Below are 14,916 nucleotides of genomic sequence, written 5' to 3' on the forward strand. Positions count from 1 at the left end.
GGATGTGCAGAAAAATGAAAACCAGCATGTGTCCATTTTTGGCCTGAGAACTTGCCGCCACCCATTGACTTAGCTGTAAGATCTCATGCAGCACACACCCACTGCCGTTTAAGGTGGTTAAGGACATTTTTCTCTCAAAGACATCCAAGTTGTGCTTTTTGACACCATGAGCCATCCAAATTTCAAGGAGGCATTTTGGGGCTATGTTTTGGGCAGGACATGGGTGGCACCAAAAGACTGATGTTTTTCTGCAATAATGGAGCAAATGGACAATGTCTAGGGCCAAAATTATGTTTTTTGCTAGACCTGTTTCAATCATGACTAAGTGACCAAAAGTTTCCCTAAATGACCAAATGACCACTGGAGGGATTAAGGCATAACCCCCTTACTCCCACAGTGGTCACTGATCCCCTCCCAGCCACCTAAGGGATCGCCGGCGACACAAATCAGGAGATCGCCAGCGATCTCTCAATCCTAGCCAAATCGGTATTATCGAAAGCCGATTTTGGCCGGCCCCAATTGCTTTTTCGTTGTGGCGCCGGCCAACCTTCAAGGGGGCATGTTGGTAGGGTAGCGAAGGCGGGAAGGGGGGCAGGGCGGGGTTACGAGATGGCTGGCTTCACCTTATTATGAGAAAAAAAAGGCCGGCTTGAACGAGCATTTCGCCGGCTGGACTTGGTCCATGTATTTTTAGGACCAAGTCCCCCCCAAAAAAGCCCCAACTAACCAGATGACCACCGGAGGGAAGCGGGCATCACCTCTCCTTACTCCCCCAGTAGTCACTAACCTCCTCCCCCCAAAAAAAAAAAAATGAAAACATTTTTTGCCAGCCTGTATGCCAGCCTCAAATGTCATACCCAGCTCCCTGACAGCAGTATGCAGGTCCCTGGAGCAGTTTTTAGTGGGTGCACTGCACTTCAGGCAGGTGGACCCAGGCCCATCCCCCCCTACTTGTTACACTTGTGGTGGTTAATGTTGAGCCCTCCAAACCCCCCCCAAAACCCACTGTACCCACATGTGGGTGCCCCCTTCACCCATAAGGGCTATGGTAATGGTGTAGACTTGTGGGCAGTGGGATTTGGGGGGGATTTGGGGGGGCTCAGCACACAAGGGAAGGGTACTATGTACCTGGAAACTAATTTTTTTTTTTTAAGATTTTTTAAGTGCCCCCTAGGGTGCCCGGTTGGTGTCCTGGCATGTCAGGGGGGCCAGTGCACTACAAATGCTGGCTCCTCCCACGGCCCAATGCCTTGCAGGTTTGAGATGGCCGGGTCGGGTTTCTATTATGGCGATCAGCCGGCGATCCTGTTGCAAACCCGGCGAGCAATTTGGCCGGCGCCAAACGTATTTCGAAAATACGCTTGGCTCCACCCGCTTACGGTGCCGGCCCCGAAGATGGCCGGCCATCGATTTCGCTAGCGCCATTCGATTATGCCCCTCTTTGGCACTCATACACGGAAATACTGGCAGGTAAATGTAATAGACAGCAAAAATTGCCACCTATCTGTAACTACCAGGAGTAACAGTGCGTTCTTTGGTTGTGATCTCAGTGAGAGAATGAATCAAATCTTATCAAAGACAGCTACTGCAATCTCTGATGTAGAAGTTTTAAAGTAATAAGTAATAATTAATGATAACCTACATTGAGAAGTAAAACACAAACATAAAGAATGCCCAGAATTAACTTTCCAAGAATTATTGGCCTTTGCCATAGAATGGTCTGAAGAAGAAGGTAAGAAATTAAGCGGCTCTTTTACTAAGCCGCGTAGGCGTCTACACACGCCAGATGTGCGCCAAAATGCAGTTACCACCCAACTACCATGTGGCTGTTGCAGAAATTTTATTTTTGGCGCGCGTCCGATACACGCATCTGGAAAATATTTTTTTTTTCGTGTGCGTATAACCGACGCGTTCCAAGTGGCATTTCGCATGTGTAGGTCATTACCGCCCAGTTACCGCGTGAGTTTTTACCGCTAGGTCAATGACTGGCAGTAAGGTCCCAGACCCAAAATGGATGCGCGGCAATTTTCATTTTGTCACATGTCAATTTTCGGCAAAAATTTTAAAAAAGGCCTTTTTCACAGACATGCTGAAAGATGGATCAGCGCATGCCCAAAACCCGCGCCTACATTACCACAAGCCATTTTCAGTGCTCCTTTGTAAAAGGACCCCTAAGGGCTCTGTTTACTAAGGTGCGCTAGTGTTTTTAGAGCGTGCACAAAATTAGCACGCGTTAACTGTTAGCATGTCTGTGAAAAAGGCCTTTTTTAAAATTTGCGTAGAAATTAGGACTATCCATGTGACTTTTTCTAAAATGTTTTTTGCTGCTGCACATTTAAGGAAGATCATATGTATTTTCCTACTGTCTTACATGTATTTTACAAAATGAACCACATTCTTTAAAATGCCACAGAGAGAGATCAAAAATAATACTGACCACCACCGCTGAACATGTCCCAATTGTTTGGTTTATAGTTGTTGTATGGGGTTTTATCTATTGTCTCTAGGTTTTCTTGTTGATGTTCATGATGTATTGTTGTTATTGTATATTGCTTAGAAGGGCTTTTGCCTAATTTATAACAGTACTTCCTGTTTAGCGAGTGCTAAGCCTGCGTTGGGCTCACCACCGCTGTGTAAAAGGGGCCCATGTGCGCTGTTATAGAATAAGGGAGATCCACACCTAATTTAGATGTGAGGATTTACACCAAGGTTTATTTAACATAAATCCTTACGTCTAAAGTTAGGCATCGATCCCAGTGTTAAGCATATTTTATAAACCTTGCTTAACTTTTCTGTGCCGTTTACAGGATACAGCTTAGCACATTATTATTATTATTATTATTATTATTTTGTGCCAATTTTTTGGTGCTATTTAGTGAATTTGGTTTTATATGCCGGTATTTTCTCTGTCCCTAGAGGGCTCACAATCTGAGGTTTTGTACATGAGACAATGGAGGGTTAAATAACTTACCCAGGATGGGAATTTAACCCAGTTCTCCAGGATCTCAGTCTGCTGCACTAACCACTAAATATATAAGCCACCTTCAAGCCTAAAGGCTATAGATGTGGTGTACATACAGGTACAGTAGACATGTTGCTGTTCCTGAAGTGCTCACAGTTACAAAATAAAAGCATTAAAGTGGGCTTTGAACCTGAGTCTTTTGGTTCACAGTCCTCTACACTAACCACTGGACTGCCCTTCTGCTTTTCAGGGATGTTTATGTGGCCATTTTCAAAGAATGATGTTATACAGATGTCCATGCCCCTTGTTTCCCTCTCCCTCATGCATAATCACGATTTTCTAGTTTGTAAAATGGATGTTTATACTGGATGTTTCTATATGGACATCCATCTCACGTATTTTCAAAACAGGAAATTTTGACATATTTCCAGTTCAAAAATACATGTGAGATGTGCATCCGTTTGAAACATTCTGACTTGGATATCACTATTCTGGCTTGGACAAACTTTCATAAATGCCCCTCCATGTGTTCAGTAATTTGTTCTTTGTAATCATTTCTACATTTTGACCATCACTGATGTCAGGCTTACTGGTCTGTGGTTTCCCAGATGACCTCTGGAACTCTTTCTAAAAATTAACATTACATTGGCCACTTTTCAATCTTCAGGTTTTGTGGTTAATTTTAATGACAGGCTACAGATTATCTTTTAATGTGCTGAATGTTGCATTGTGCTGGATACTGAGGGATCCTCGGAAACTTTCATTTATAATATCATAATCATTCCCTCAGTGAAGCACTATTATGCTACAAGTTGGAATGCTGATTTTTGGAGAGCCTAGAAGAAAAATGTGGGTGACCTCTTACACTGTCTTAAACATAGGTTGATCTTGTGCTTTCTTTTCCCTACAGTGCAAAGACCCCATACTATAGCTTTGGAGTGCTGATAGACAAAAATGATGCCTATGTCAAGATTTATGCCAAAGCAGGGCTGGTCCTGATGTGGAACCTGGAAGATGCGCTTATGGTATGTAATGCTGTGTAGTGTTATATGGAAATCTTGTTTTGCTGCTGTCAGAATGGTGTGTGGTAATGCAGTGATTCTTCATTGGGGGACCAATTTCCATTTTTCTATATACAAGATCACTTAATACTCCATTGCCCCAGGTACAAATAAGTATCTGTATATACTATATAAACCGCTTTGAATGTAGTTGCAAAGACCACGGAAAGGTGGTATATGAAGTCCCTTTTCCCTTTCCCGTTTATTTACTTAGGGACCCTTTTACTAAGCCGTGTAGGTGCCTTTGCACGCCAAACGCGTGCCGGATTGGAGTTACTGCCCTTGCGGTAATTTCAATTTTGGCATGCGTCTGCTACGCATGTCTGAAAAATATTTTTTATTTTCTGGCACGCGTCCGGCATTTCACGTGCGTAGGTCATTACCGTCCAGATTCTTTACCGCTAGGTCAGACCCAAAATGGACGCACGGCAATTTTGATTTTGACGTATGTCCATTTTTGACAAAACAAAAGAGGCCTTTTTTACAGGCGCACTAAAAAATGGATCAGCGCTCACCCAAAACCCGCACCTATACTACTGCAAACCATTTTTCAGCATGCCTTTGTAAAAGGAACCCTTAATTTTATTTCTTATATACCACCCTCCCTTCTCTCTTCTTTCTTATTCTCATGTTTTCCTATAGAATGCCACTTGATTTTCTGTAGTTTTATGTACATTCATTACCTCTGTATCTCTCATGCTTTTCATCTTCCCACACTGATTGATACCCAGCTTTTCCCTAAGGAACCCGCTTCAGTTGTCCTAGAGGTTTTTTATTTCTCTCTTACTTAATAGGCTGTAACGGAAGTACAGGCTGCTACTTTCCCATATACAAGATTCAGTCCCTTCTTCTCTCTTACTCCTTTTTTATACTTGAGGCCCACTCCCTCTACTTTGTTATCACACTATCTCCCTATGTTGCTGTCTTATATTAACCCCATGGTAAGTTCCCATCCTCCTTCAACACTGACTTTAAATTCTTCTTTTTTAAAACCATTTTGTGCCTTTCTCATATCTTGGGGACTATAACTTCTTTGCTTATGATCCCTCTAATTCTTATGCCTTAATGTCATCATTTGACTTGTAATTATACCCTTGCTTCCTAAGACCAGTGCTTTGACATAGTCCTTTCTTCCATTATTTTCTTTCAGGTTTCTTTATCTCTATTTTTCTTTATCTCATCTGAAATCTTTCACACTTAACCACCCTCTCCCAAGATCTTGTCCAGTCAGTAACACCTTTAAAATTCTACAGACTATTGAATTCTCCATCTTCTCTACCACTGGCTCATTTCTTCTCTCCAAGAAACCCAAAAAGGAGTAGAGGTGGCCAAAAACAGAGGTGAAATCACAGATCCAATTAGAAATCCTTTTTTAGTTGACCTGAACTGGCCATGTTTCGGCATTATGCCAGCATTAAGGGTCATCAACTTGTAGTAAAACAGGTATTTGTCCCAAACTCACAACATCCAAATTACATAGAAGATGTTTCAAATACTCAGAGTAGTGTAGTGTTCTGAAAAATACCACCTTCCATACTACTGTTTTATTAGTGTACAAGGTGGCGTGTTTTGGAACACCATGCTATTCTGAGGATTTGAACAGCTTCCATGATGGATGTTGTGAGTTTGGGACAAATGCCTGTTTTACTTTGTTGAGCCTTGACACAGGCACAGTGCTGACACACGGCTGTGTTGGGTCAACTAATAAAGGATTTCTAATTGGACCTGTGATTTTGCCTCCATTTTTGCACCACCTCTGCTCCTTATTGGGTTTCTGGTAGTCTGTGGACTTTCCTCTTCTCTGTGTTTGTGTCATCTCTCCTCTCCTCCACACCGTCTGAGTCTGTTAATAAAGCCATTTTTTTTGTTGTATAACTGCACTCTGCTTTGGATACCCTTGCACCACTCCTCCCATCCATTAGAACATACCAAACCTTGACTTTGGCTTATCTCCAGAGTGAACTTCTTACACATTACATCTACCCTTCCAGTATTTATGACTAAAATCCTATTCCCATACTGACTTTATACATTCAAAAAAAGTCATGCTCTTTTCCTTCCAGTGTGCTATTGTATTCACTAAGGAAACCTACTATGCCCATCGGGCACAAAGTCTTGCTTCTAACACCTACCACCTTGGCCTCTCCCTTTCCAATCCCATCCATGCTGAAGGTCCCTTTTCTGCCTCTCTCTTTTTAATTCCCCCCAAATGGACTATTTTAGCTTCTTTTTCCTGCAACATCGGCCCCTTCCCAACTTATTTCCTTCCCATAGTTTTTGTGGCTGTAGTTCTAAGTCTGGTGATAGCTGTAGCAGCAACAATAGGAAATAAAAACAATTCAGTGGGGGGTTGAGAGCCCTCCAGTGCCTCCACCCCTTGCATGCGTTTCCATGGTAACAGAAAGCCCATGCAGGAGGAAGGGGTGGGAACTGTAGGGCCTGCCAGTGCCTACAGGCCAGCTGTGCGCCCCACATTAAATTGCAACAGTCCCACTCAGTCTAAGTTGGGGTGAAACCTTAATTAGTGGCTTTTACGGAGCCAGATCGTTACTTCTGTTGGCAGCTAGCCTGTCCTGAAAATCCATCCAGGTAAGCTAAAAAAAAAACCAACAGTTTGCAACCCTTTTGAAAACACTGTGGTAACTGGTCTTGTGGGGACTTTTTGCACTGCACTTTGCAGGTGCAAAACATGAAGGATAATGATTGTGCAAAGATTCAAAGTGAAATCCATGTGTGTACCTGACTTGGTCCATCCCAGCTCTGCCCCCAGTGACCATTCCTTTTCCATACTTAAAGATTAAAGCATTTTCAAAATGTTCTCTTCTGTGAATAAAACCTATCTATCCATGGAGAGCAGTTTTCAAAGCTATTCCCACAAGTAAAGCTGTGTTGTACAGTATGTATAGAAATTGTTTTTTTGAAAATTGTACACCCTATATGTGAGCAAAAGTATATGTGCAGTCTCACAGCATGCACACTTCCATTCATATTCATCAAAAGTATCCCCAGGGGTGAGAACTCAAACAAAGCACACTTTTGTATTTTGAAAAATATGTACATTGTTTTCCAAACGATACTCACTGAACAGGAGGTGCAGGTATCTGTGGGTACACTTTTCTTCAGCAATATTCCAAAATGAAAGCACACTGAAAATTGCCTCAATAAAACTACCTGCACATATATTGCTAATTTATACTGGTAATTTTCCTGAGGGAAAAACATGCTTGTATAATTTGAAAATTCCAAAGTATGTATGTATTTCTGAAGTCACTCTCAGGAGCACCTCCCACTACTCTGGGTAAATTTGCTTGTGCAGTGAATTCATTTTACCTGAATGGAGGGTGGACCATTTTCTAAAGGTATAGCACTTAAATGTGTGTGTACCATATACATAAAAGATACACAGTTGTCTAGACAATTTTATAAATGCCTATTTCCTCATACAAAAATGTTTCATAAAATTACCCCTTGTGGGGCATGATCACCAGGTAAAAATCCGTTAATAAATTTGATATTCTGCTAATGGCAAAGCTCTACAATGGCTCAATTATCACCTATGTCTGATGCAGGAAATTTTGCTTTAGACCTTCATAGATATCAGGAAATGTTGTTGTTTTTTTTTAATTTTCTGATCAGTTATTTCCTGTGATCTTTTCTCCTATGTAGCTGGAGCTGAGTGCTAGGTTTAACAACCGGACTTGCGGCCTGTGTGGGGATTACAATGGCGTTCCAGTTTACAACGAGTTTATAGATCAAGGTGAGGGGCTCAGAAGGGGCTATCTTTTGGAGATTTACAGTTGTAATACAGTCCTCAAAGAGTCCACAATAAGGACTCACGAGTCTAAGAGGAGGTCCGGTCTACTGGTTTAACTGGTTAACTACAACTCATAACTCCTAAATATCCTCACTCTGCCACTGATTAGCTTTCTTTCTAATTTTCTGATGCCAGAAATCTTTAAAAAACAGCATATATAATAGGAGGCCTGTTTACTGAAGTGCAGTAAACATTTGCTTTTACTACAAAAATGTTGATGCAATGTGTGGTTCATGCCCTAAGTCTGCCCATAACTCACCCAGTTCCCACCTCCAAACCAGCAACACTGCATGCTGTTAAGATGTGAATTAGCACACACTGTCACGCCAGCATGGTAATACTTGCCATGCTCATGCGCTAACAGCACACACTATTTTACAAGTTAACAGTTTAGTATACTAGGCTATCACCCAAATTCTATAAACTCACATGCTCAACTATATGCTTACTCCGGATTCTATATATGGTGAGTAAAGTTGCGTGCACAATTTTGCCATGTACAAATTAATTGTTTAACAAGACAATCAGTGCCGATAATTGTCCACTAACAAGCAATTATTGGCACTAATTAAAATTTACGCACTCAACTTTCTAGGCATATTCTGTAAAGTGGTGCACAGAAATTTTAATGTGGATATCAAAAGGTGGTGTGGATATCAAAAGGGGGTGTGGCCATGGGAGGGGCATAGAGGGGTCATGGGCATTCCTAACGTTTACACACTGTTAAAGAATATGCCTGATCTGTGCCTAAGTTAGGCATGGGCATTTACACCAGGTTTTAGTTGGTGTAAATGATTGCACCTAAATTTTAGTTGCAGGGAGGGGCACTATGCGTATTCTATGTGCTGCATGTAACTTTAGTTGAGGTTTATAGAAAAGTGCTAAGAGCATTTTTTTCGGTGGTGATTTTTTATCTAGCCCTTAGTATGCAAAGAGGGACATTTTCGAAAGGGATGTCCAAGTTGCAATTTGGATGTCCTTGCAAAACGGCGAAATCCAGGAGCAGGGAAACCCGTATTTTTGAAACAAGATGGACGTCCATCTTCTGTTTCGAAAATACTGTCAGAGATGTCCAAATCCTTAAATTTGGACATCCCTAGATTTGGTCGTCCCTAGACATGGACATTTCTGACTTTCAGTGATTTTCGAAACCAAAGACATCCATGTCAAAAATGTCCTAATGCAAGCCATTTGGTCATGGGAGGAGCCAGCATTTGTAGTGCACTGGTCACCCTGACATGCCAGGACACCAACCGAGCACCCTAGGGGGGCACTGCAGTGGACTTCATAAATTGCTCCCAGGTACATAGCTCCCTTACCTTTTGTGCTGAGCCCCTCAAACCCGCCCAAAACCCACTACCACACAACTGCACACCACTACCATAGCCCTTATGGGTGACGGGGGACACCTATATGTGGGTACAGCGGGTTTTTGGTGGGTTTTGGAGGGCTCGCTGTTTCCTCCAAAAATGTAATAGGTAGGGGGGTATGGGCCTGGGTCCGCCTGTCTGAAGTGCATTGCAGTACCCACTAAAACTGCTCCTGGGACCTGCATGCGCTGTCATGGACCTGAGTATGACATCTGAGGCTGGCATAGAGGCTGGCAGGACATATTTTTAAAGATGTTTTTTGAGGGTGAAAGGGGGTTAGTGACCACTGGGGGAGTAACAGGAGGTCATTCCAGCTTCTCTCCGGTGGTCATCTGGTCATTTCAGGCACCTTTTTGTGCTTTAGTCCTAAGAAAAACAGGTCCAGGTGAAAACGTCCAAGTGTTCATCAGGGACGTCCTCATTTTTTTCGATTATGGGTCAAGGACATCCAAGTGTTAGGCATGCCCAAGTCCCGCCTCCGACACATCCCCTTGAACTTTGGTATCCTTGCGACGGAGTGCAGTTGGAGACGTCCTAAATCGGGTTTCGATTATACTGATTTGGACATCCCTGGGAGATGGACGTCCATGTTCCGATTTATGTCGAAAGATGAACGTCCTTCTCTTTCGAAAATGAGCCCAAAAGTTGCACATGCAAATTATAGGATAAGGTCAGTTCAGCACATAACTTACTTTAGGGGTCCTTTTACAAAGGCATGCCAAAAAGTGGCCTGCAGTAGTGTGGGTGTGTGTATTGGATGCACGCTGGACCATTTTTCCACCGTGTCTGGAAAAAGTAGGGTTTGGGGCCAGGAAATCGACATGTGGCAAAATGAAAACCAGCGCGCTTCTATTTATGTCCTGAGCACTTAATGCCACCCATTGATTTAGTGGTAAGGGTTCACACATTACCCATGTGGTAACCATCCAGCGCACGCCAACTGCTATTTACTGCTGGGAACGCCCCCGTGATAGAAAATAGAAAATTATTTTCTGCTGTGTGTTTTCAGTTCGGACAAATTTGGAATTACTGCCCGGAGCACGTGGTAGCCAGGCGGTAATGCTAATTTGGCACACGCTGGATGTGCGTAGGTCCTTATCCAGCTTATTTTCGAAAGTGATGGGCGCCCATATTTCGACCCAAATTGGGAGATGGGCGGCCATCTCGCAAAGGTGCCCAAATCTGTATAATCGAAAGCCGATTTTGGGCGCCTTCAACTGCACTCTGTCGCAGAAACGGCCAAAGTTGACTGGGGCGTGTCGGAGGCGTGGTGAAGGTGGGACTGGGGCATGGTTATCGGCTGAGGAGAGATGGGCGCCTTTGGCCGATAATCGAAAATGGGCGCCAGTAGCGAGAATTTAAGGCACTTTTTTTTGGACCCTTTTTTTCACGAACAAGTCCCCCAAAAGTGCCCTAAATGACCAGATGACCACCGGAGGGAATCGGGGATGACCTCCCCTGACTCCCCCAGTGGTCACTAACCCCCTCCCACCACAAAAAAGAACTTTTTTTCCAGCCTGTATGCCAGCCTCAAATGTCATACCCAGCTCCATCACAGCAGTACGCAGGTCCCTGGAGCACTTGTTAGTGGGTGCAGTGCAGTTCAGGCAGGTGGACCCAGGCCCATCCCCCCCTACCTGTTACACTTGTGGTGCTTAATGCTGAGCCCTCCAAAAAACCCAAAAACCCACTGTACCCACATGTGGGTGCCCCCCTTCACCCCTTAGGGCCATGGTAATGGTGTAGACTTGTGGGCAGTGGGTGTTGGGGGGGATTTGGGGGGGGCTCAGCACACAAGGGAAGGGTGCTATGCACCTGGGAGTTCTTTTAATATTCTTTTGTAATTTGTAAAAGTGCCCCCTAGGGTGCCCAGTTGGTGTCCTGGCATGTGAGGGGGACCAGTGCACTACGAATCCTGGCCCCTCCCATGACCCAATGCCTTGGATTTGTTTGTTTTTGAGATGGGCGCCTTCGGTTTCCATTATCGCTAAAAACCGATAGCGCCCAGCTCAAAAACGCCCAAATCCTAGGCATTTGCCCCGCACAACCTGTATTATTGAAAAAAAGATGGGCGCCCATCTTTTTCCGAAAATGCGGTTTGTCCCGCCCTTTCATATGGCCGCCCACGGACATGGCCGCCCACGGAGATGGGCATTCACGTTCGATTATGCCCCTCTATGCGCCTTTGTAAATGGGCCCCTTAGTGAGCTGCTAATTGGTGTTATCAACCAATATTTCGCTAAGTAATGTTAATTGGTGCTATGTTGTACTATTTAGCCGTTACGTGTGCAACTGCCTTTAGTCAATATTCTATAACATGTTTGTGCAAACTCCATAGCATGCAACTGCAAAGGCGGTGTGTACTGGGGAGGAGCATAGGTAGGTCAGGGGCATGCCCAGGACTTGCACACACATGTTATTGAATACATGCAGTCATGCACCTAATTGCTATAATTAGGCACAAGCACTTACACCAGTTTATGAGCTTAAAGTTAAGCTAGTCTACAATAACAGCAGTTCTATCTGGAACTGCTATTATAGAACTGATGCTTAGCAACCAAATGTTTGGTACCTAGCTTTTGGTAATCTTTCTTGAATTTACCCCTATGTGCCTGTATGGTTTAATCCAGGTACAGAGGACCAAACCTAACATTAAAAAGAATCATGAACATTTTAACATTTCCTTGAAACTCTGATGGTTTCACTGTGATCATTTTAGTAGAATATTACTTGGTACCTCTTATCTTCTTATCGCAGCTAAGGTTTATATACTGCATAATCCAAAAAAAATGAACCTTGGTGTTTTACAAAATTGAATAATAAAAGAAAACAAAATATCCTATACAAAGTATAAACTACATCAGAATACAAAAGAAAGAAAAAAATACAATATCACTAAGTGAGATTAATCCAAAATTTTAAACATTTTACAATGTTATAGACCTGCTAAACTACATGATCAGAGCTTGATACCTTTCACATTGCTGAGCCACCGGTGAGTGGCATTTCTATGCCTTTCAGTAGTTATAAGTGGGTAAATATGTTGAAGCCTATTAAGATGAATGACTTACTTAAGAGGGACACTTTTGTTTGAAGGTGTTACCCTTTCATTGAAGGAAAATAGAAAATTATGTTGTCCATTTGACTTTCCATACAGGAGAGAATGATAACACATATCATTCTAATATCATGATTGAAGAAATGTGGAACTTTTACCAGGCTTTTATTAGTTTGGTAAAGTCCAAATGCAAATCATGGTCCAAAAAGCCCAAGTTCTGACAAATACCTGAATTGGACTTTATGCAGTTGGATCACAATCCACATGATGCAAAAATTGCTCCTTCTCTAGAGGATGGTACCATTGCTTTCTTCATGCTTTCTTGTTGCAGATATGTACTATGGCCCAGTCACATTTGGAAACTTACAGAAGGTTCACAAGCCAAATGATGAGTGCAGAGATCCAGATGAGACACAGAGTATGTCTGTCTGCTCCCAGCATGTGAGTAAATAGTAATGTAGAGTTAATGTATCTGATATTTGAACAGCATAAAGGAAGGTGTAAAGGGACCCAAGAACTGAGAAAAGGAGCATTGAATAGAGTTGTGTTACCCATATTGAGCCTGGAACTGAGGAGGTAAGGGAGGAAGATAACACTCTGCTGGGTTCTCAGCATAGGATGAAAGGATAGGGCTGTCGGCTGACTGAGTTTGCTCAAAATCATGCTTAAAGTTATAGTTTTGATTTTGTTAGAAAAATTGAGACTACAAGTCCATATTTGCAGTAGGACAAAACTAATAACCTCATGAAGATATCAAGATGGAAGTGCTAAACATTTGCAAGGTTTCTATCCTAGAGCTATGTACATTTCATAGGAGAAGCCACTGATAATCTGCAAGCTTCTATTGAGTACTGATCTGGAAAAGTGAACCCCAACATGTTATTAGGCTAGCGTGGACTAGTTGTCAAGCAGTGTGATTTCACAGGTACCAAATAGGTTCTTATGATGTATTGGTCTGGTTTTCTGTGGCTAATTTTAGAATATAGGACTTCTGTAGCTGCATCACTTTCATTTCAACATTCTGAATTTTAGGGCATCCTCATGGCTTACTGCTTCTATTTCTGAACTTGGCAGCTTCCCAAGAGCCTTTAAAAAACAATTGAGAACTACACCTCCTAATAGTTTAATGGCAGCCTTTGAACAAGCTTTGTAGGAAGCTCTTTACTGTATCCTTTGGCTGCAATTATGTCACTGTTTGTCCTTACTGCCAGGGTGTTTGTTTTACAGAAAGACAAATGCTCTCATAATAATGATATTCAACCCCAGACTTTTACATAGTACATAAGTGTTGCCATACTAGAACAGACCAAAGGTCCATCAGGCCCAGCATCCTGTTTCCAACAGTGGTAAATCCAGGTTACAAGTACCTGGCAAGATCCCAAAACAGTACAATACATTTTATGCTGCTTATCCTAGAAATAAGCAGTGGATTTTCCGCAAGTCCATCTTAATAATGACTTATGGACTATTTTTTAGGAAGCTATCCAAACCTCTTTTGTACCCCACTAAGCTAACTGCTTTGACTACATTCTCTAGCAACGTATTCCAGAGTTTAATTACACATTGAGTGAAGAAATATTTTCTCCAATTTGTTTTAAATTTACTACTTTGTAGCTTCATTGTGTGCTCTCTAGTCCTAGTATTTTTGGAAAGAGTAAACAAGCAATTCACGTCCACCCATTCCACTCCACTCGTTATTTTATAGACCTCTATCATACCTTAATGTTTAAGGTCTAATAAAAGACATAGAGGGGCATAATCAAATGGAAACGCCTATCTCCATGGGTGTTTATCTCCGAGAATGGGTCCGTGAAGGGGCGGGCCGAACCGTATTTTCGAAAAAATGGACGTTTTTGAGCTGGGCGTTTGTTTTTTTTAGCGATAATGGAAACTAAAAATGCCCAGCTCCAAAACGTCCTAATCCGAGCCATTTGGTTGTGGGAGGGGCCAGGATTCGTAGTACACTGGCCCCCCTGATATGCCAGGACACCAACTGGGCACCCTAGAGGTCAGTGTGGTGGACTTCAGACAACGCTCCCACATGCATAGCTTCCTTACCACGGGTGCTGAGCACCCAACCCCCCTCCCCCAAAACCCACTACCCACAAATGTACAACACTACCGTAGCTCTTAGGGGTGAAGGGGGCACCTACATGTGGGTACAGTGGGTTTTGGAGGCCTCCCATTTACCAGCACAAGTGTTACAGGTGAGGGGGGGGGGGATGGTCCTGGGGCCACCTAGCTGAAGTGCACTGCGGTACCCACTAAAAGTGCTCCAGGGACTTGCATACACGCAGGCCTCTAGGACTGGTTGCTGCTATATAACATTGGCACACCAGTTGACACCTGAAGACTAATCTCTCCGAAAACGTCCTTTATTGGAATAACCGCATTTACTCACAGTTAACTGCAGATCAGAGGTTGTGCCCCACTGGCAACGAGTCTCCCTGGTACTGAGATGAGCAGTAGGTCAGAGCTGGCAGAATGCTGTACAATGCCCTCTTTCAGCCACATTCAAGGTAAGAACTAAGTTCTCTAACGTGGCTAACACAGGAAAGGGAACTAAAACTGGCTTACAAAAATGGCCACTACCGCATGGACTACAACAGGAAACACAACAGGGCACACTCTGACCCAATAGGCAGGGGGAA

General features: G+C 43.0%; 1 protein-coding gene across 1 annotated transcript in view; it reads left to right on the forward strand.

The window, feature by feature from the left end:
• The window catches only part of MUC2 (mucin 2, oligomeric mucus/gel-forming), a 222,657-nt gene that overhangs the window by 20,628 nt on the left and 187,113 nt on the right, over positions 1–14,916 (forward strand). The window contains 3 exon segments of the mRNA XM_030202464.1: positions 3,873–3,987; positions 7,690–7,780; positions 12,597–12,706. Coding sequence (XP_030058324.1) covers positions 3,873–3,987; positions 7,690–7,780; positions 12,597–12,706 — 316 coding nt within the window.

Source organism: Microcaecilia unicolor, chromosome 4 (genome assembly GCF_901765095.1).
Source record: "Microcaecilia unicolor chromosome 4, aMicUni1.1, whole genome shotgun sequence".
Classification (NCBI taxonomy): Eukaryota; Metazoa; Chordata; class Amphibia; order Gymnophiona; family Siphonopidae; genus Microcaecilia; species Microcaecilia unicolor.